Source organism: Bombina bombina, chromosome 3 (genome assembly GCF_027579735.1).
Source record: "Bombina bombina isolate aBomBom1 chromosome 3, aBomBom1.pri, whole genome shotgun sequence".
NCBI classification, from domain to species: Eukaryota; Metazoa; Chordata; class Amphibia; order Anura; family Bombinatoridae; genus Bombina; species Bombina bombina.
The window spans coordinates 232,175,941-232,197,038 of NC_069501.1; the positions used below are offsets into that span (position 1 = coordinate 232,175,941).

Here is a 21,098-nt window from a genome sequence, read left to right on the forward strand (position 1 = left end):
AGGCTATTTTTGGGAGAAAAGTTCTTCAAGCAGTGGTGCCTTCTGTTTAGCCATCTGTCTTGTCCCTCCCGTTCATCCGTGTCCTGTAGCTTTGGTATTATATCCCACAAGTAAAGGATGAATCCGTGGACTCGTCGTACCTTATAGAAGAAAAGTAAATTTATGCTTACCTGATAAATTAATTTCTTCTATGGTACGACGAGTCCACGGCCCGCCCTGTCATTTTAAGACAGATTATATATTTTTATTTTAAACTTCAATCACCTCTGCACCTTTTAGTTTCTCCTTTTTCTTCCTGTACCTTCGGTCGAATGACTGGGGGGTGGAGCTAAGGGAGGAGCTATATAGACAGCTCTGCTGTGGTGCTCTTTGCCACTTCCTGTTAGCAGGAGGATAATATCCCACAAGTAAAGGATGAATCCGTGGACTCGTCGTACCATAGAAGAAATTAATTTATCAGGTAAGTATAAATTTACTTTTTCTCATATATTTTTAAAGTGTTCATTTAATACACTTTTATCCTCTAGCTCAATAAACTATTTGGTCAATTTGATAGGGTATTATTTAATTTGACTTAGCATGTGTATTTCAATACCAAACATGAGGGTATTCTGATATTGCTCAAATATATATATGTATAATACATGTAATATGAATATACGTATCTGATGTATGCTTCCATACATTTCTACTTATAATATCTTAAGAGATGTGCTTAAGAGTCACGTTTACATATTCTATACGTACCTGCACTTAGAATTTTGTTGGAACCAATATCACTATAGATAAATATATATTTATATTATTTCATTTAATAGAAATATATTGTATATCCGCAGATATCACTTTAATATTGAGTGCATGAAACTATATGATACAATTCATAGCACAAATTATGTAGACATTTGTATACCAGTATATACCAGTCATATTTGGAACCTCGTTTGTTTATTCCTCAAATAAAGTAAATGTTGTTTATTTTGAAATACAGTCAAACATTTTAAATTCAATACAGATACATATTCACTTCATAGTTCATATATTATATAAGCATTAGACACATCTTAGATGTAGATAATAGAGCATATATATATATATATATATATATATATATCAGTAATTACTATATTAACCCATATGAAAACTATATAGACAGTTGGTTTAAAATTTAAATCTTCAAACTCTTATGCTTTGAAATTACTCAGGTTAAGAGACTTTTCCTTTTGTAACCTTTAACACAGACACAGTCTGGTGGCTTTTATATTGGGTTTAAAGTGTGTTTATTTAACACTGAACTGTAAATGTTTACCTTTCCTGGGAGCTTGTTTCTAGGTTCAGACTTTAGGGCTCCTGACTACAGGAGGTCCATCCTCATCTAATTTTATCACCCATTGCCAACGCAGGAAGTTTCTTTGAAGGCAATTCCTTTGAGGTCCCCATCTTATGGAGACAGGGTGTAAATAAAGATTCTAAAGATGTGATTACCATCTCTACCATCTGAACAATTGTTGATTCCCTTTTGTTCTTTGAGGCATCCATCTGTGAAGTGTATCTTACTCAGTAAGGGGCGTTTGGGTCTGATTCAGAACTTAAGCAAAATCTGTCACATTGTAGTACAGAGTTCATATTAATGTAGATAATATAAATTAAATATTAATTTGTACATCACATCAAAGTCACTCACCTTATACATGACATTATTAATAATTGGACTCCACCTTAAATAGTTTCTAGACTAGTGGTTTATTTTCCACTCCAATTTTCTGGTGGCATAATTTATTCTTTTTTTTGGACAATATTTTCTACTGATGCCAGTCTCTCAAGTGCATTCTAGGATTTTAGTAGAGCACGTGGAGTTGTTTTTCCTCAGACGAGGTTACCTCTTTGTGCTATCTTCTTTCTTCTCAGACTTGGCCTTTTTCTAAAGTGAGATACTTGGCTCTCAGTCATAGAAGTCCTTGAATTTCTTGAACTGAGTACCGTATGTTTTCTGCATTTTGCCTCCTAGGAATGAATTTTGTGAGACGAATAGCTTCAGTTACATTTTCTTCATCTGGAAGAAGGGTTCACATGGAAACAGGGAAAAATATTTTTACTAACTATAATATATTAGTTTTCTCACACGCAAAGGGAATTTGTTTTAGAGTTAAACCCTTTCTCTTTCCTTTCTGCAAATGAGTTTGTGCATGGATAGTCATGAACTGATTCAAGCAGGAAGGAGGTACATAAATGAGATGAAGACTTTTGGGATCTGTTTCTAGCCATTCCAGTGCTAAGAGAATATTTAGGTTCCATTACTGATATGGTTTTACTTTGAGTGTGAAGGAAATTATTTATCAGTAAGTATACATTTATAGAAAAACAAGGTTGAATTGAAAAGCTTTCCACTCAAAAGATTACACATATAGCACTCAGAACAGTCGAGGGTTTCAGATAATCTGATTGTGTCAATATTGATATCTTGTGACAAGACAGAGGTCAAAAAGACCAATAAAATAAAACGTAACCTTTAATAATACGGAGAAAGCCGGTTAGCAGCAGAACATGTTAGGGATCTGGTGAGGAGTCTGGGAGCTCCTGTGTTTTTAGGACAACTAGCTGGATACGTAATACACTGCTCTTTTTGAGCTGGATACGTAATACACTGCACTATTTGCGCTTAATTATTAGCTCATGGAGATTTTATATTATAACTTAGTGATCAAGGTAGGGTTTTACTTGGCAAGCATTTTAGCACTTCATGCTATTTACTCCACTTTGCCTAATCCAACCTCCCATTACTAGTCTATCTTACCGCTCCTCGGTTTGTTATATGTCATTTCTAGATCCCCACTGTTAGCTTGTCAGTATACTTAAGTCTCTGCACAGGTTATCTATTTTGATTGAACCGCTGCTGCTGCCTCACATACCTTATTATTTTTTACTCCGGGCAGAGCGACTAACCCTAGTTCAGCATTCATCATTTCCCTTTGCTAACCGACATCTGTATACATAATACAGTTGCAAGCATCTGTTACTACATTTCACATATCACTACAAGTGTTCGTGACTTAGAGTGTGTATCTATTAGCATATATCAGCCACATTGAGTCGACAGACTTATACTAATTTCCTACCAGGAATTTGATACATTGTTTCAACCTGGGTTTAATACACTATTTATGTCAGCCTCCGTTGCTAGCTGAATGCTATTTCCTCGACTATGATTTCACTTGTCCTACTTCCTATATTTGAGACCAAGTTCTGTATACAGTTTTACGTTTATTTAGAGCTTTATTTTCTCAAAACAGGTTAAAATCTAATAAATATGCACCAAACACACTGACATTCCTACAATTTCTCTATGCGCTTTATTACCCAAGTGAATTATTCACATTGATTCCTTGTATCCTATATTCTAGTTGTCGTTTTAATTTTAATTTCTCAGTTTTTAATTGCGTATTATTAAAGGTTATGTTTTACTTTATTGGTCTTTGATTGACACAATCAGATTATCTGAAACCCTCGACTGTTCTGAGTGCTATATGTGTATTCTTTTAAGTGGAAAGCTTTTCCATTCAACCTTGTTTTTCTGCATAGTAATTAATACACAGCACCTCTCCCTATTTTCACTTGCCTGCTGGCAACCCCAACTAATATATATAGGGAACAGTCTGCCTTATGCAACCAATAGTGCCAGTGGTCCCTCTTTCTGGTACAAGTATAAATTGGTGTTTTAGCCTGATATACACAGCATATTTTTTTATGATTACATTTTTTTTTATGCGCACTATACAGGTATGTCAACATGATCATGTCCTAGTTTAAAATGTTTTGCCTAAATCTCAGTCAGGGCTAGATTACAAGTGGCACATTATTTAGCGCTTCACTATAAGTAAGCTTTTTGTGCACATATTACAAGTTGAAAGTAAAAAATTTGTGTGCAAAGCAAAGGACTTAGAATATCACGACTGCATTAACTTACTCTCCCCATGTACTTCAATAGAGAGTGCAGAAGAAAAAACCTAACCATTATTGTTTACGTGCTAACCCGACAGGAGTTATTTATATTCAACATTCCAATGTTCTTCACATACAGAAAAATAATTTTTATTGTAAATATATTTTTCTATATATATCTTTATATACATATACCTATAAATCTATTCCTATAGATATCTGTTTTACATTAACATTATCAGATATATATACTGTATAAATATATATATATATATATATATATATATTTTTTATATACATTTTTTATTGAGGTATAGCCATACATAACAAGATACCATTCACATTCAGTAAATAACAAAAATAGTCTAATGCAAGTGCACAGACCATTACATAAAGAACAATGTCCACAATTTATATCTTTCAAGTACACACAGCCTGGAATGACTCATTATCAGTGGAACTCAAAATATAATGATACACATATATTAACATATTAGAACAACCTCAAATAAATTTTCCTTTTCATACATATTTCAAAATAGTAGTTTTGTCAACAAAATTGAGTTTTAACAACCATGCTCCTTCTATTCAGCATCAAAAAATATCTAACTACGATAAATGAGCATGGGTTCACCCTTATGGCCAGTATGTATTTACTGTATAAATATATATTTAATAATAATAATAAAAAAAATTCTATGTGAAGAACATAGGAATGTGAAATATGCATAACGTGTTTTGCGCTTTAGATCTAACGCAGTGTCGAGTTATCGCACATGAAGATTTAACTATCTTAAAGCACATTCTTGAAATATTAAAAAATAATTATTAAAAAATATTATATTTACATTGTGTAAAATATACTATGGATTATTTAGAATTTTTTATATTACGTATAATATTTTTTATATTATAATGTATAATATATGATAATGTTATTGTAAAATAGATATCTATACCTATATATTTGTAGGTATATATATATATATATATATATATATATATATATATATACATGTGTATATGTATGTATGCACTTCTCTGTGTGTGTGTGTATATATATATATATATATATATATATATTTATATTTATATTTATATTTACAATAAAAATAACATTGTCCTGTATGTGAAGAAAATTGGAACGGGAAATATGTAAATATACAGTAAAAAACAGATACATATGTACACACGTAAATAAATATATATATATATATATATATATATATATATATATACATACATACATACACATATTTAGACATGTATATGTGTATATATACAATATAGCCATTTGCAACAGCTTGTTATTTATTATATACATTTGAGCTGTGTAATTTTCAATGTATGTTTAGTGCAATTTTTTAACATACTACCCTTTATGTGAGGGTTTTAGTCATTCTAACCTGACGAGCTTAAAAAGAAATACGATTGCGCTCTTGTTTAACACATTTACTTTCAACTTGAAATACGAATGCTATTTCTGTTGCATGAAATTTCTAATAAGTACCTCTTTGATATTGCTGTATTCAGGTGCAATGTGAAAAGGAGCTGGTTCTTCGTTGGAGTCCTTGGGATCACATGTATCTGTATCAGCACACATTATCCACCCTGCAGTTCAGGGATCTCCTTCTCACAACCCTACACAAGGAGACTCAGAATTCAGAGATAGACACAGGAGATCACAGAGAGAGCCTTTCACCAAGGACTCAGGAAAGCTCAGGTCAGGAGCATGGCATCCAGCGGAAATGCCTTCAGGTCACATTGAAGCTGAGCTCTCTCAGTCTACATGTGTCTATATCACATGACAATTATTTCCTTTTTAAATCTCAGAATATTTGTCTCAGTCACCATGGGGGCTCTCTTCAACTATGTTCACCTGAACTACTGATAAATGCAGATGGCCACAACATCTTCCTCTTCAAAGAAATAGATGTACAGAGACTACCTGAACTGGAAGATATGTTGATGCTTCGAAGCCATTTCCCTTCACCGTTAACAGAGAGAAATCGTGCTTGGGTTCTCTCTCTTGGCAATGCCACCATGGAGTTTCCACACCGTTATGACTTTTCTTGCATCCTTGACCAAGCAATTGGAGTGCAGAAGTGGTTAAAGGGCCTTCATCGTTCTCCAAAAACTGAACCAGAGGCTCTACCACCAGACTTGGTGCTAAGAATTAAGCAGTTCTCCTTTGCCTTTTTGGATGACATATTTGAGGTGAAGTTGAGAGACAACTATGAACTAATGAAGGATGAGAGCAAAGAGAATGCAAAAAGGTTAAGATTACTTGATGATAAGGTTGCTGCCCTACGCAAACAACATGGAGAATTACTTCCTGCCCGCAAAATTGAAGAGTTGTATGCTTCTCTGGAAAAGAAAAACATAGAGATTTACATCCAGCGCTCAAAGCGCCTTTACAGCAACACGCCCATGAGAAAGTCTTTACTAACTTGGACTATGTCTGATATGGAGATTGTGGCTTTGGCTGATGAGTCTCTGCATGGACCTGAACGGGTGTTGGAGAATATGAGGGACATTGACAGTATAAGCCCCTTACCATCTGAAGGGCTTCCACTTGTCATTCAATGGTGTCGTATGATGAAGTGCTCTCTTAAAACTTTCTATGGTGAGAAAGGGCAACCATTGCATTTTAATAGGCCTCAATGAATAATTAAAGGGACATGATTTAGACATAGCTTGTGATTTTAATGGGATAGAAAACTCAAAATTGTAGTGTGCATGGGTGCATTTCAATTTGAAATAGAAGCATTTGTGCAATATACTTCCAAAAAGTTTTTCTGCAGCAAATGCACATATCTAGTGAGAGTCTGTGCCCTTGTATTCAAGCTCAAAAAGCTGAAGATGGTGTGTATTGCTTACGTGAAGATGTAGTTTGGGTCATACAAGCCACCGTTGACTCTCTGAGAAGGTGTTGTGTTTGAATACTGGTGCACGGCCCTCACAGCCGTTATGTGTATGTCGAAGAAAAGTAGTAGAAACTTTTACTAAAATGCATTTTTTTGTTAATGGAAGTATACTGCAAAAATGCTTCTATTTCATGTTGAAATGACCCATGCACATTTCAGTTTTGACTTTTCTATCCCTTTAAACATCTTTTCAATTTACTTCCTTTGTTAAAGGAGCAGCTATGCGCTGCTGGGAGCTAGCTGAACACATCTGGTGAACCAATGAGAAGAGGCATTTATTTGCACCCACCAAATCAGCAGCTAGCTCTCAGTAGTACCTAGGTATGTTTTTCAAAAGGATACCAAGAGAACAAAGCAAATTAGATAATAGAAATACATTGTAAAGTTGTTTAAAATCACATGCTTTGTCTCAACCATGAACAAATGTTTTGGTTTTCATGTCCTTTATGCCCGTATTGGCATTCCTCTACAAATTTGTTGGTATAATTATATAATCCAAATGGCAATTTTAACATTTTTATAGTTGTTTTTGATGATTGCAAACTCTGTATAGATATCCAGCATTGTATTTGAATAGTATTTATAGCTGCTCATTTTTTTTACCCTATAAATAATCTAAAGTGGATTTTTATAAATGGCAATTTTAACATTTTTATAGTTGTTTTTGATGATTGCAAACTCTGTATAGATATCCAGCATTGTATTTGAATAGTATTTATAGCTGCTCATTTTTTTTACCCTATAAATAATCTAAAGTGGATTTTTATAAATGGCAATTTTATAATATTTATAATTGTGTGACCATAATACATGAATTATTTAGTCAGTTTTTCATATTTAATGATTAGACAGTTAGAATATGGTTAATTTTTTTCTTGGCATAGTGCGAATACGGGATTATCCTCGCTATCTGTTTGAAATTCGAGACTGGAATCTCTCTGGCAGACTACTTGGGGCCGAGCAAAGTGGACAAGCAAGTGCCCGCAGGAAACAGGTTTTGCGGTTGGGAGCTCCGTGGGGTGATTACAGTGTGGAGAGAAACATGCCACCTCTTAAGTTCTTCCATGATTTTCATTGTAAGTTATTTTAAGTAACATAATGAGAGGCAATTGTTTGTCTTCTAGACTGGATAATAGGTGCCTCCCTGTTACCTTGCCTTATAAAGATAGTCTACTCTAAAAATAACATTCTCTCAGTGTCTTTAACTCTTGCAAATATATTTAAAACATAGTTAAATGCATTTCCCTTTCAGAAAATGTAATGGGCGGTGATCAAGGCAGATATGTTGTATCAACATATACACCAACCTTCATAAACGGCTGTTTATTTTTAAACTAGAATGTCCCTTTAAAAATAACCAATAGTATTTAGCAATTAATCCTGATTATTATTGTTTGTTTCATCACTATATAGTTTTTAATGTTGCAGTTGTACACTTATGTTATATATTGAATAAGTAAATATACCAAATAAATATTAGTTATTTTTCATACATGACACTCTAGGGGTCTGCCTTTATAAGGTCACCCTAAAATGTGTTTGTAGAAAATGTTTTGGCCATAACAAATTATTCTATATTGATTTACATTTGCATCTTCCAAACTACATTCGCTAAGTAACTGTGATTACATTTTTTTTTAGCTGATATCCAGCTTTACACAATTGTATGGGGTCCATGCTGGGACCCAGCCTGGACCCTAGTGGGGCAGTATGTTGATCTCCTTACAAAACCTTCCTTGGATCCTAGCACTCCATTGCCATGGTGGGATAAAAGCCGACTGCTCCTTCACGGACATTTCAGCATGGATATTGAACAGGCTAATCTGCACCAGCTAGCAACTGAGGTAAGCACAAAGGCAGCAATGAGGGTCGTGGTATATTTAGCAGCGATATGAACATTGTAGATAATAACACTAAAATGAATAAAAGTTTGATATTAACAAATATATGTGAAAAACAGCTCCGTATATAAAAAGAGATGTAATAAATTATACAATTAGTACCCTATTATTTCCTCCTCTTCTTGTCATGCATGCTTTTCCTCTACTTTTGTACCCTTGTCCTATCTCTTGCCTCCTTGATGTCTTCATCCCCTCCCATTGAAATTCTCACCTTTCGTCTTTTTCTCTTCTTTTACCTTTTCCATATTTTCTGTCACATCCCTTTTTCCCTTCCATCCACAATCCTTATTCATTTTTGTTTTTCCCTTCTCTTGTCCAGGAGATTAGGTATCCTCTCGGTCACAAAGTTTTTTAGTTCCTAGTCTGGTTTTGGGGCAGTTAAAAGATATCATGACCTCCTGAAAATAATTTTATGCTTGGTAACCTAGTTTGTGTTTCCCCCTTTTTCCAATCAGAACTATGGTTTAGAAATATTGACTCTTATCACCTTGTTTGTGCGCTATGGGCTAAAATGCTCATGATTACCACTTCTGGTGATGTTGACTGTAGATTTATTGCGCGCTCTTCTTCTATGTCCAGACTTTCTGGTTCAAGGTCTTCTCTTTCCTTCAGATATATAAGCTCTGCTAATGACAACTTGCAGTTAAGCGGCCACATTTGAGACAGAATTTTCTGTTTATGTGGGGGATATCTAAATAAATATATAAATGTATTTAAATATATTTTCAGCTTAATCACTTTATACTCAACTGTGTGGTAAATCATGAGTGCTACTAGATTAAGCCAAGATAACTTAATATCTAACATAATTTCCATATCTAGGCTCAGTTCCCTAACTCACCAAGCTTCCTTCCTTGTCCTAATTGAAAGGGGAGGAATTTTATAACCACATGAAAAAGTGTGGTTTTATGTTTTTCTACAGCCCCTATGAAAGGTTGGTCTTTAGTGATGAGTGCTACTTAGGGGAAAAAGCAAAATATCAACATTCAGTAAGTTCAGTTTAATTTCTGTCTTTGCACAAAAATTAGATCATGAGAGTTATAAGAAATTAATGGCATGGGATCTGCCATCAGAGAGGAGGACCAGTTTCCCCCCCATCTATTTGTACTCAATTGTTACTAGATGATGCAAAGAAAGAAATTAGTATATACGAAAATAAAAATATATATTTTTTAAAAATGTAGTGTTTTAGGCATCATTCAGATTCATTTTCTTTTGGTTACTCAACATAATATGAAATCAATTAACTTTCCTGACTAATAAATGCTAATTTATAAATGTTGTGTTTTTCAGGACCCATATAACACTACAGAGAATATGCACTGGGAGTGGAACCGACTCAAGTTTGCCTGGAACCCCGGACAGTTTGTTTTTAAAGGAGATCTGGATGTAAATGTCCGCACTGCCTCCAAGTATGCAATCTCATCAAAACCATAAGCTCAAGTATTAAAATAAACCATGAGCCAAAAATAGTTCTGTAAACAAATTCTGTGGTATAACACATTAGAATATTAGGGGTACTTAATTGAGACGCTCTGTAATTGAACCACAAAGAAAATCTTTTCTAAGGCCTATCATTCTGAGTACATCCTAAATGACAGTACAGGCGCCAACTAAACAGTTCTCCTGTAAAATAAGTGAGACTCTTGCTTTTGGTGTTAATTCCATGACTAGCTTCTGGTCTGCTGCTCATTCTCACTGTGAACCTTTACGTTTCTTTACAAACCTTCAAAATATCGGAGATGCTCAAGTCAGTTATACTTTGGGATGTGGTATATAATACTTCACTTGCACCATGCACAAATGAGTAATTTCCTGCTGTTTACCTTCCTGGCTATATCCTATGGATAATAATTACAACCCAGAAATACAGGGGTTTCTTTCATGTAATTAGCAAGAGTCCATGAGCTAGTGACGTATGGGATATACATTCCTACCAGGAGGGGCAAAGTTTCCCAAACCTCAAAATGCCTATAAATACACCCCTCACCACACCCACAATTCAGTTTTACAAACTTTGCCTCCGATGGAGGTGGTGAAGTAAGTTTGTGCTAGATTCTACGTTGATATGCGCTCCGCAGCAAGTTGGAGCCCGGTTTTCCTCTCAGCGTGCAGTGAATGTCAGAGGGATGTGAGGAGAGTATTGCCTATTTGAATGCAGTGATCTCCTTCTACGGGGTCTATTTCATAGGTTCTCTGTTATCAGTCGTAGAGATTCATCTCTTACCTCCCTTTTCAGATCGACGATATACTCTTATATATACCATTACCTCTGCTGATTCTCGTTTCAGTACTGGTTTGGCTTTCTACAAACATGTAGATGAGTGTCCTGGGGTAAGTAAATCTTATTTTCTGTGACACTCTAAGCTATGGTTGGGCACTTTATTTATAAAGTTCTAATATATGTATTCAAACATTTATTTGCCTTGACTCAGAATGTTCAACTTTCCTTATTTTCAGACAGTCAGTTTCATATTTGGTATAATGCATTTGAATCAATAATTTTTCTTACCTTAAAAATTTGACTTTTTTTCCCTGTGGGCTGTTAGGCTCGCGGGGGCTGAAAATGCTTCATTTTATTGCGTCATTCTTGGCGCGGGCTCTTTTGGCGCAAAAATTCTATTTCCGTTTCCGGCGTCATACGTGTCGCCGGAAGTTGCGTCATTTTTTTGACGTTATTTTGCGCCAAAAATGTCGGCGTTCCGGATGTGGCGTCATTTTTGGCGCCAAAAGCATTTAGGCGCCAAATAATGTGGGCGTCTTATTTGGCGCGAAAAAATATGGGCGTCGCTTTTGTCTCCACATTATTTTAGTCTCATTTTTCATTGCTTCTGGTTGCTAGAAGCTTGTTCTTTGGCATTTTTTCCCATTCCTGAAACTGTCATTTAAGGAATTTGATCAATTTTGCTTTATATATATGTTGTTTTTTCTCTTACATATTGCAAGATGTCCCACGTTGCATCTGAGTCAGAAGATACTACAGGAAAATCGCTGTCTAGTGCTGAATCTACCAAAGCTAAGTGTATCTGCTGTAAACTTTTGGTAGCTATTCCTCCAGCTGTTGTTTGTATTGATTGTCATGACAAACTTGTTAAAGCAGATAATATTTCCTTTAGTAAAGTACCATTGCCTGTTGCAGTTCCTTCAACATCTAAGGTGCAGAATGTTCCTGATAATATAAGAGATTTTGTTTCTGAATCCATAAAGAAGGCTATGTCTGTTATTTCTCCTTCTAGTAAACGTAAAAAATCTTTTAAAACTTCTCTCCCTACAGATGAATTTTTAAATGAACATCATCATTCTGATTCTGATGACTCCTCTGGTTCAGAGGATTCTGTCTCAGAGGTTGATGCTGATAAATCTTCATATTTATTTAAAATGGAATTTATTCGTTCTTTACTTAAAGAAGTACTAATTGCTTTAGAAATAGAGGATTCTGGTCCTCTTGATACTAATTCTAAACGTTTGGATAAGGTATTTAAAGCCCCTGTGGTTATTCCAGAAGTTTTTCCTGTTCCTAATGCTATTTCTGCAGTAATTTCCAAAGAATGGGATAAATTGGGTAATTCATTTACTCCTTATAAACGTTTTAAGCATTTATATCCTGTGCCGTCTGACAGATTAGAATTTTGGGACAAGATCCCTAAAGTTGATGGGGCTATTTCTACCCTTGCTAAACGTACTACTATTCCTACGTCAGATGGTACTTCGTTTAAGGATCCTCTAGATAGGAAAATTGAATCCTTTCTAAGAAAAGCTTATCTGTGTTCAGGTAATCTTCTTAGACCTGCTATATCTTTGGCTGATGTTGCTGCAGCTTCAACTTTTTGGTTGGAAACTTTAGCGCAACAAGTAACACATCGTGATTCTCATGATATTATTATTCTTCTTCAGCATGCTAATAATTTTATCTGTGATGCCATTTTTGATATTATCAGAGTTGATGTCAGGTTTATGTCTCTAGCTATTTTAGCTAGGAGAGCTTTATGGCTTAAAACCTGAATGCTGATATGGCTTCTAAATCAACTTTACTTTCCATTTCTTTCCAGGGTAACAAATTATTTGGTTCTCAGTTGGATTCCATTATTTCAACTGTTACTGGTGGGAAAGGAACTTTTTTACCACAGGATAAAAAATCTAAAGGTAAAAACAGGGCTAATAATCGTTTTCGTTCCTTTCGTTTCAACAAAGAACAAAAGCCTGATCCTTCATCCTCAGGAGCAGTTTCAGTTTGGAAACCATCTCCAGTCTGGAATAAATCCAAGCCAGCTAGAAAGGCAAAGCCTGCTTCTAAGTCCACATGAAGGTGCGGGCCCTCATTCCAGCTCAGCTGGTAGGGGGCAGGTTACGTTTTTTCAAGGAAATTTGGATCAATTCTGTTCACAATCTTTGGATTCAGAGCATTGTTTCAGAAGGGTACAGAATTGGTTTCAAGATGAGACCTCCTGCAAAGAGATTTTTTCTTTCCCGTGTCCCAGTAAATCCAGTAAAAGCTCAAGCATTTCTGAAATGTGTTTCAGATCTAGAGTTGACTGGAGTAATTATGCCAGTTCCAGTTCCGGAACAGGGGATGGGGTTTTATTCAAATCTCTTCATTGTACCAAAGAAGGAGAATTCCTTCAGACCAGTTCTGGATCTAAAAATATTGAATCGTTATGTAAGGATACCAACGTTCAAGATGGTAACTGTAAGGACTATCTTGCCTTTTGTTCAGCAAGGGAATTATATGTCCACAATAGATTTACAGGATGCATATCTGCATATTCCGATTCATCCAGATCATTATCAGTTCCTGAGATTCTCTTTTCTGGACAAGCATTACCAGTTTGTGGCTCTGCCGTTTGGCTTAGCTACAGCTCCAAGAATTTTTACAAAAGTTCTCGGTGCCCTTCTGTCTGTAATCAGAGAACAGGGTATTGTGGTATTTCCTTATTTGGACGATATCTTGGTACTTGCTCAGTCTTTACATTTAGCAGAATCTCATACGAATCGACTTGTGTTGTTTCTTCAAGATCATGGTTGGAGGATCAATTTACCAAAAAGTTCTTTGATTCCTCAGACAAGGGTAACCTTTCTGGGTTTCCAGATGGATTCAGTGTCCATGACTCTGTCTTTAACAGACAAGAGACGTCTAAAATTGATTGCAGACTTGTCGAAACCTTCAGTCACAATCATTCCTTCGGTAGCCTTATGCATGGAAAGTCTAGGTCTTATGACTGCTGCATCGGACGCGATCCCCTGTGCTCGTTTTCACATGCGACCTCTTCAGCTCTGTATGCTGAAGCAAGGGTGCAAGGATTACACGAAGATATCTCAGACAATATCTTTAAAACCGATTTGTTCGACACTCTCTAACATGGTGGACAGATCACCATCGTTTAATTCAGGGGGCTTCTTTTGTGCTTCCGACCTGGACTGTAATTTCAACAGATGCAAGTCTCACAGGTTGGGGAGCTGTGTGGGGATCTCTGACGGCACAAGGAGTTTGGGAATCTCAGGAGGTGAGATTACCGATCAATATTTTGGAACTCCGTGCAATTTTCAGAGCTCTTCAGTTTTGGCCTCTTCTGAAGAGAGAATCGTTCATTTGTTTTCAGACAGACAATGTCACAACTGTGGCATACATCAATCATCAAGGAGGGACTCACAGTCCTCTGGCTATGAAAGAAGTATCTCGAATTTTTGGTTTGGGCGGAATCCAGCTCCTGTCTAATCTCTGCGGTTCATATCCCAGGTATAGACAATTGGGAAGCGGATTATCTCAGTCGCCAAACGTTGCATCCGAGCGAATGGTCTCTTCACCCAGAGGTATTTCTTCAGATTGTTCAAATGTGGGAACTTCCAGAAATAGATCTGATGGCGTCCCATCTAAACAAGAAACTTCCCAGGTATCTGTCAGATCCCGGGATCCTCAGGCGGAGGCAGTGGATGCATTATCACTTCCTTGGAAGTATCATCCTGCCTATATCTTTCCGCCTCTAGTTCTTCTTCCAAGAGTAATCTCCAAGATTCTGAAGGAATGCTCGTTTGTTCTGCTGGTAGCTCCGGCATGGCCTCACAGGTTTTGGTATGCGGATCTTGTCCGGATGGCCTCTTGCCAACCGTGGACTCTTCCGTTAAGACCAGACCTTCTGTCACAAGGTCCTTTTTTCCATCAGGATCTGAAATCCTTAAATTTAAAGGTATGAGATTGAACGCTTGATTCTTGGTCAAAGAGGTTTCTCTGACTCTGTGATTAATACTATGTTACAGGCTCGTAAATCTGTATCTCGAGAGATATATTATAGAGTCTGGAAGACTTATATTTCTTGGTGTCTTTCTCATCATTTTTCTTGGCATTCTTTTAGAATACCGAGAATTTACAGTTTCTTCAGGATGGTCTAGATAAGGGTTTGTCCGCAAGTTCTTTGAAAGGACAAATCTCTGCTCTTTCTGTTCTTTTTCACAGAAAGATTGCTATTCTTCCTAATATTCATTGTTTTGTACAAGCTTTGGTTCGTATAAAACCTGTCATTAAGTCAATTTCTCCTCCTTGGAGTTTGAATTTGGTTCTGGGAGCTCTTCAAGCTCCTCCGTTTGAACCTATGCATTCATTGGACATTAAATTACTTTCTTGGAAAGTTTTGTTCCTTTTGGCCATCTCTTCTGCCAGAAGAGTTTCTGAATTATCTGCTCTTTCTTGTGAGTCTCCTTTTCTGATTTTTCATCAGGATAAGGCGGTGTTGCGAACTTCTTTTGCATTTTTTCCTAAAGTTGTGAATTCAACAACATTAGTAGAGAAATTGTGGTTCCTCTCATTATGTCCTAATCCTAAGAATTCTAAGGAGAAATCGTTGCATTCTTTGGGTGTTGTTAGAGCTTTGAAATATTATGTTGAAGCTACGAAATCTTTCCGTAAGACTTCTAGTCTATTTGTTATCTTTTCCGGTTCTAGAAAAGGCCAGAAAGCTTCTGCCATTTCTTTGGCATCTTGGTTGAAATCTTTAATTCATCTTGCCTATGTTGAGTCGGGTAAAACTCCGCCTCAGAGAATTACAGCTCATTCTACTAGGTCAGTTTCTACTTCCTGGGCATTTAGGAATGAAGCTTCGGTTGACCAGATTTGCAAAGCAGCAACTTGGTCCTCTTTGCATACTTTTACTAAATTCTACCATTTTGATGTATTTTCTTCTTCTGAAGCAGTTTTTGGTAGAAAAGTACTTCAGGCAGCGGTTTCAGTTTGAATCTTCTGCTTATGTTTTTCGTTAAACTTTATTTTGGGTGTGGATTGTTTTCAGCAGGAATTGGCTGTCTTTATTTTATCCCTCCCTCTCTAGTGACTCTTGTGTGGAAAGATCCACATCTTGGGTAGTCATTATCCCATACGTCACTAGCTCATGGACTCTTGCTAATTACATGAAAGAAAACATAATTTATGTAAGAACTTACCTGATAAATTCATTTCTTTCATATTAGCAAGAGTCCATGAGGCCCGCCCTTTTTTGTTGTGGTTATGATTTTGTATAAAGCACAATTATTCCAATTCCTTATTTTATATGCTTTCGCACTTTTTTATCACCCCACTTCTTGGCTATTCGTTAAACTGAATTGTGGGTGTGGTGAGGGGTGTATTTATAGGCATTTTGAGGTTTGGGAAACTTTGCCCCTCCTGGTAGGAATGTATATCCCATACGTCACTAGCTCATGGACTCTTGCTAATATGAAAGAAATGAATTTATCAGGTAAGTTCTTACGTAAATTATGTTTTTTTAGCAAGAGGAAAGTTTTGCATGTGTGGGTTTTTGTAAGCTCTAGTCTCTTTAAAGGGACACTGAACCCAAATATTTTCTTTCATGATTAAGATAGAGCATGAAATTTTAAGCAACTTTCTAATTTACTCCTATTATCAAATTTTCTTCATTCTCTTGGTATCTTTATTTCAAATGCAAGAATATAAGTTTAGATGCCGGCCCATTTTTTGTAAACAACCTGGGTTGTTCTTGCCGATTGGGGGATAAATTCATCCACCAATAAAAAAAAGTGCTGTCCAGGGTCCTTAACCAAAAAAAAAGCTTAGATGCCTTCTTTTTCAAATAATGATAGCAAGAGAACGAAGAAAAATTGATAATAGGAGTAAATTAGAACGTTGCTTAAAATTACATGCTCTATCTAAATCCCGAAAGAAAAAAAATTGAGTTCAGTGACCCTTAACCCCTTAATGACCACAGCACTTTTCCATTTTCTGTCCGTTTGGGACCAAGGCTATTTTTACATTTCTGCTGTGTTTGTGTTTAGCTGTAATTTTCCCCTTGCTCATTTAATGTACCCACACATATTATATACCGTTTTTCTCGCCATTAAATGGACTTTCAAAATATACCATTATTTTCCTCATATCTTATAATTTACTATAAATTTTTTTATAAAATATGAGGAAAAATAGAAAAAAAACACACTTTTTCTAACTTTGACCCCCAAAATCTGTTATACATCTACAACCACCCAACAAAAACCATGCTAAATAGTTTCAAAAATTTTGTCCTGAGTTTAGAAATACCCAATGTTTACATGTTCTTTGCTTTTTTTTGCAAGTTATAGGGCCATAAATACAAGTAGCACTTTGCTATTCCAAACCACTTTTTTTCAAAATTAGCGCTAGTTACATTAGAACACTGATATCTTTCAGGAATCCCTGAATATCCCCTGACATGTATATATTTTTTTTTAGAAGACATCCCAATGTATTGATCTAGGCCCATTTTGGTATATTTCATGCCACCATTTCACCGCCAAATGCGATCAAATAAAAAAAAAAGTTCACTTTTTCACAATTTTTTTTCACAAACTTTAGGTTTCTCACTGAAATTATTTACAAAAAACTTATGCAATTATAGCATACATGGTTGTATAAATGCTTCTCTGGGATCCCCTTTGTTCATAAATAGCAGACATATATGGCTTTGGTTTTGCTTTTTACTAATTAGAAGGCTGCTAAATGCGACTGCGCACCACACGTGTATTATGCCCAGCAGTGAAGGGGTTAATTAGGGAGCATGTAGGGAGCTTCTAGGGTTAATTTTAGCTTCAGTGTAGTGTAGTAGACAACCCCAATTATTGATCTAGGCCCATTTTGGTATATTTCATGCCACCATTTCACCGCCAAATGCAATCAAATTAAAAAAAACGCTAAATTTTTCACAATTTTAGGTTTCTCACTGAAATTATTTACATACAGCATGTGCAATTATGGCACAAATAGTTGTAAATGCTTCTCTGGGATCCCCTTTGTTCAGAAATAGCAGACATATATGACTTTGGCGTTGCTTTTTGGTAATTAGAAGGCCGCAAAGTGCTGCTGCGCATCACACATGTATTATGGCTAGCAGTCAAGGGGTTAATTAGGTAGTTTGTAGGGAGCTTGCAGAGTTAATTTTAGCTTTAGTGTAGAGATCAGCCTCCCACCTGACACATCAGACCCCCTGATATCTCCCAAACAGCTCCCTTCCCTCCCCCACCCCACTATTGTCCCCGCCATCTTAAGTACTGGCAGAAAGTCCTGCCAGTACTAAAATAAAAGTTTTTTAAAAAAAAATAAAAAAATACATCTTTAGCATATTTACATATGCTACTTTGTAGGATCCCCCCTTAGCCCCCAAACCTCCCTGATCCCCCCCAAAAACAGCTCTCTAACCCCCCCCTGCCTTATTGGGGGCCCATCTTGGGTACTGGCAGCTGTCTGCCCAGTACCCAGTTAACAATATTTTTTTCTCTTTTTTTATTTATTTTTTTAAAATTTTTCTGTAGTGTAGCTTCCCCACGACCAACCCCTACCCCCCACCCCCTCCCAGATCCCGTAGATTACTTTTTGGGGGCATTTATTCCCCCTCTTCCTCCCACTTACTACATGATGATTTCTGTAGTGTAAGCGGTTCCCACCCGCTCCCTCCCGTGCACGCGCCCGCCCGCCGATCCCCCGTGCACGCGCGCGTGTCTGTGCACGCCCCTGACTCTCCCGCCCCCGATCCCGCCCCCCTCTGTGTATCAGAAACCATCGATGGCCGCCCACCCGCCTCCCACTGCAGCTCCCACCCCACCAACGATTGCGGCCATCGATGTCCCGGTGTAGAGAGGGCCACAAATTGTTATTGCAGGATGCCTCGATATTGAGGCATCCTGCAATAACCGGAAAGCAGCTGGAAGCGATGAGGATCGCTTCCAGCTGCTTTCCAAAACCGAGGACGTACGCCACACGTCCTCAGGCGTTAACTGCCTTTTTTCTGAGGACGTATGGCGTACGTCCTCGGTCATTAAGGGGTTTAAACGAAAAAAAAAAATTCTTTCATGATTCAGATAGAGAATACCATTTTAAATAACTTTATAATTGTCTTCTCTTATCTAATTTGTTTCATTCTCTTGGTATAATTTGTTGAAGGAGTAGCAATGCACTGTTGGTTTCTAACTGAACACATGGGTGAGCCAATGCAGCTAGAATCTAGGTTATTTGCTGCTCCTGAGCTTACCTAGATAAACCTTTCAGCAAATGATAACAAGAGAAGGAAGCAAATTAAATAACATGAGTAAATGTGAAAGTTGTTCTAAATTGTATGCTCTGTCTAAATCATGAATATCTAATTATGACTTTACTGTCCCTTTAATATGATTGATATATAAATATGTGCTGTGTATATAAAAAAAACTTAGAACTTACAAAATTGGTTTAGTTCTAGTATTCTTCACTTAAATTCACGTGACTGATCAGAGATTGTGTTTAGTAAATAGGTTTTTATTTTGTCTTGAACAAGCTGCACACTTTCAGTAATGCTTCTTCCTGCAGGTATGATGACTGCTGTTTTCTTCACCTCCCCAACCTTTGTATGATATTTGACCTGCAGTGGCTGTGTCACGGGAATCCCCATGATCACCATAATGTAGCACTACGTTCCCCAGACTTTGTTACTGAGTTTTCTTCCATTCAGCCCCATGATTCATATCGTGCCTTCCGCTCTGAGAACCTTAACCTCTCCATCAAGATGGATATGACACAGTCTCATACTGGTAGGTTTTTAGGGGGTACCATATTATTATTCTTTATTTATAAAGCGCCAACAGATTCCGCAGCGCTGTCCATGGGTACAAAATAAAAGTACAGTACAATACAATATAAAAGACACTAGACAAAGTTTAACAAACAAATATACTTGTTTGTGGATATAAACTTGTCAAGCTATTTCAGGGTTCTACAGATTTATTGATAATTGCACTTTTTCTGTTATACAGAAGTCTCCCAGCCCCGCATCCTTTTGTATAGCAGCACTCTACGGTGGATGCAGAATTTCTGGGCAACATGGAGCAGTGTTACTCGCCCTATCTGCCGAGGGAAACTGTTCAATAACCTGAAGCCAGGCAAGAAGAAGCTTGGCCAGCATTATAAGCAGATGTCTTATACTGCCTTATTCCCACAGCTCCAGGTGAGCCAAGGTTAAATTACATTAAATATAGGCACAATATATATAGGGGCTAGGTACATCAAGCTGGCTGTCCTAGCCCCTTCCATCTATCCTAGAACTTAAAGAGACATTAAATTGTTTTTCTAATTATGCATCAGAAATTATTCACTGCATTGCAAAATATCTGCATGCAAAATAAATGTTTTAAAAGTATTTAAAACATGCATTGTTTTGCAGGCCCAGTACACACGCTTTGAAAATACTCTTGAATGATGTTTATCTTACTTTGTAGTGACCAATTACAGTCAGAATTAAATAAGCTTTTGTACATATCAGCCAATCACTGTACAGCATGTAGAAGTGTCAGGGTTCCATGGAATGCACTTCAGCCTCTCTGGGAGGAGAGGAAACACTACGTTTTCATAGTTAAATCACAGGAAAAGCAGGATAAATAAATAATAGAAGTAATTGCAAAGTTGTTTTAGTATGCATAATTAAACATTTTGGGCCAGATTACGAGTGTTTGCGTGCATATCACAAAACACATCAGAAATACATTACAAAGTACACTTACACTCATAAAAACACTATATAATGACAATTATTTAAAAAAATTGCAGTAACAAGTTATAAGGGCTCAAAGATATGATGTCCTCAGGCAGGCAATGGGCTTTAACATTGAGATACCACACATATACATCTTTAGACATGTATATGTGTGTATACATATGTACACACTGTTCACACACACACACACCACATATATATATATATATATGGCGCACATCCATTTTCAAAAGCACAACATATTTTTTGAACTGCTGCAAAAAATTGCCTGCAAACAACATCAAGAGACAACTATTCTTTTTAAATAAAATTGGGATCTTAGTCACACAATATGGCCA

General features: G+C 36.6%; 1 protein-coding gene across 1 annotated transcript in view; it reads left to right on the forward strand.

Moving 5' to 3' along the window:
* BLTP2 (bridge-like lipid transfer protein family member 2) overlaps nt 1–21,098 on the forward strand; it is a 258,947-nt gene that overhangs the window by 105,938 nt on the left and 131,911 nt on the right. Inside the window, 6 exon segments of the mRNA XM_053706196.1 lie at nt 5,473–6,565; nt 7,751–7,942; nt 8,508–8,710; nt 10,061–10,179; nt 19,581–19,801; nt 20,024–20,214. Coding sequence (XP_053562171.1) covers nt 5,473–6,565; nt 7,751–7,942; nt 8,508–8,710; nt 10,061–10,179; nt 19,581–19,801; nt 20,024–20,214 — 2,019 coding nt within the window.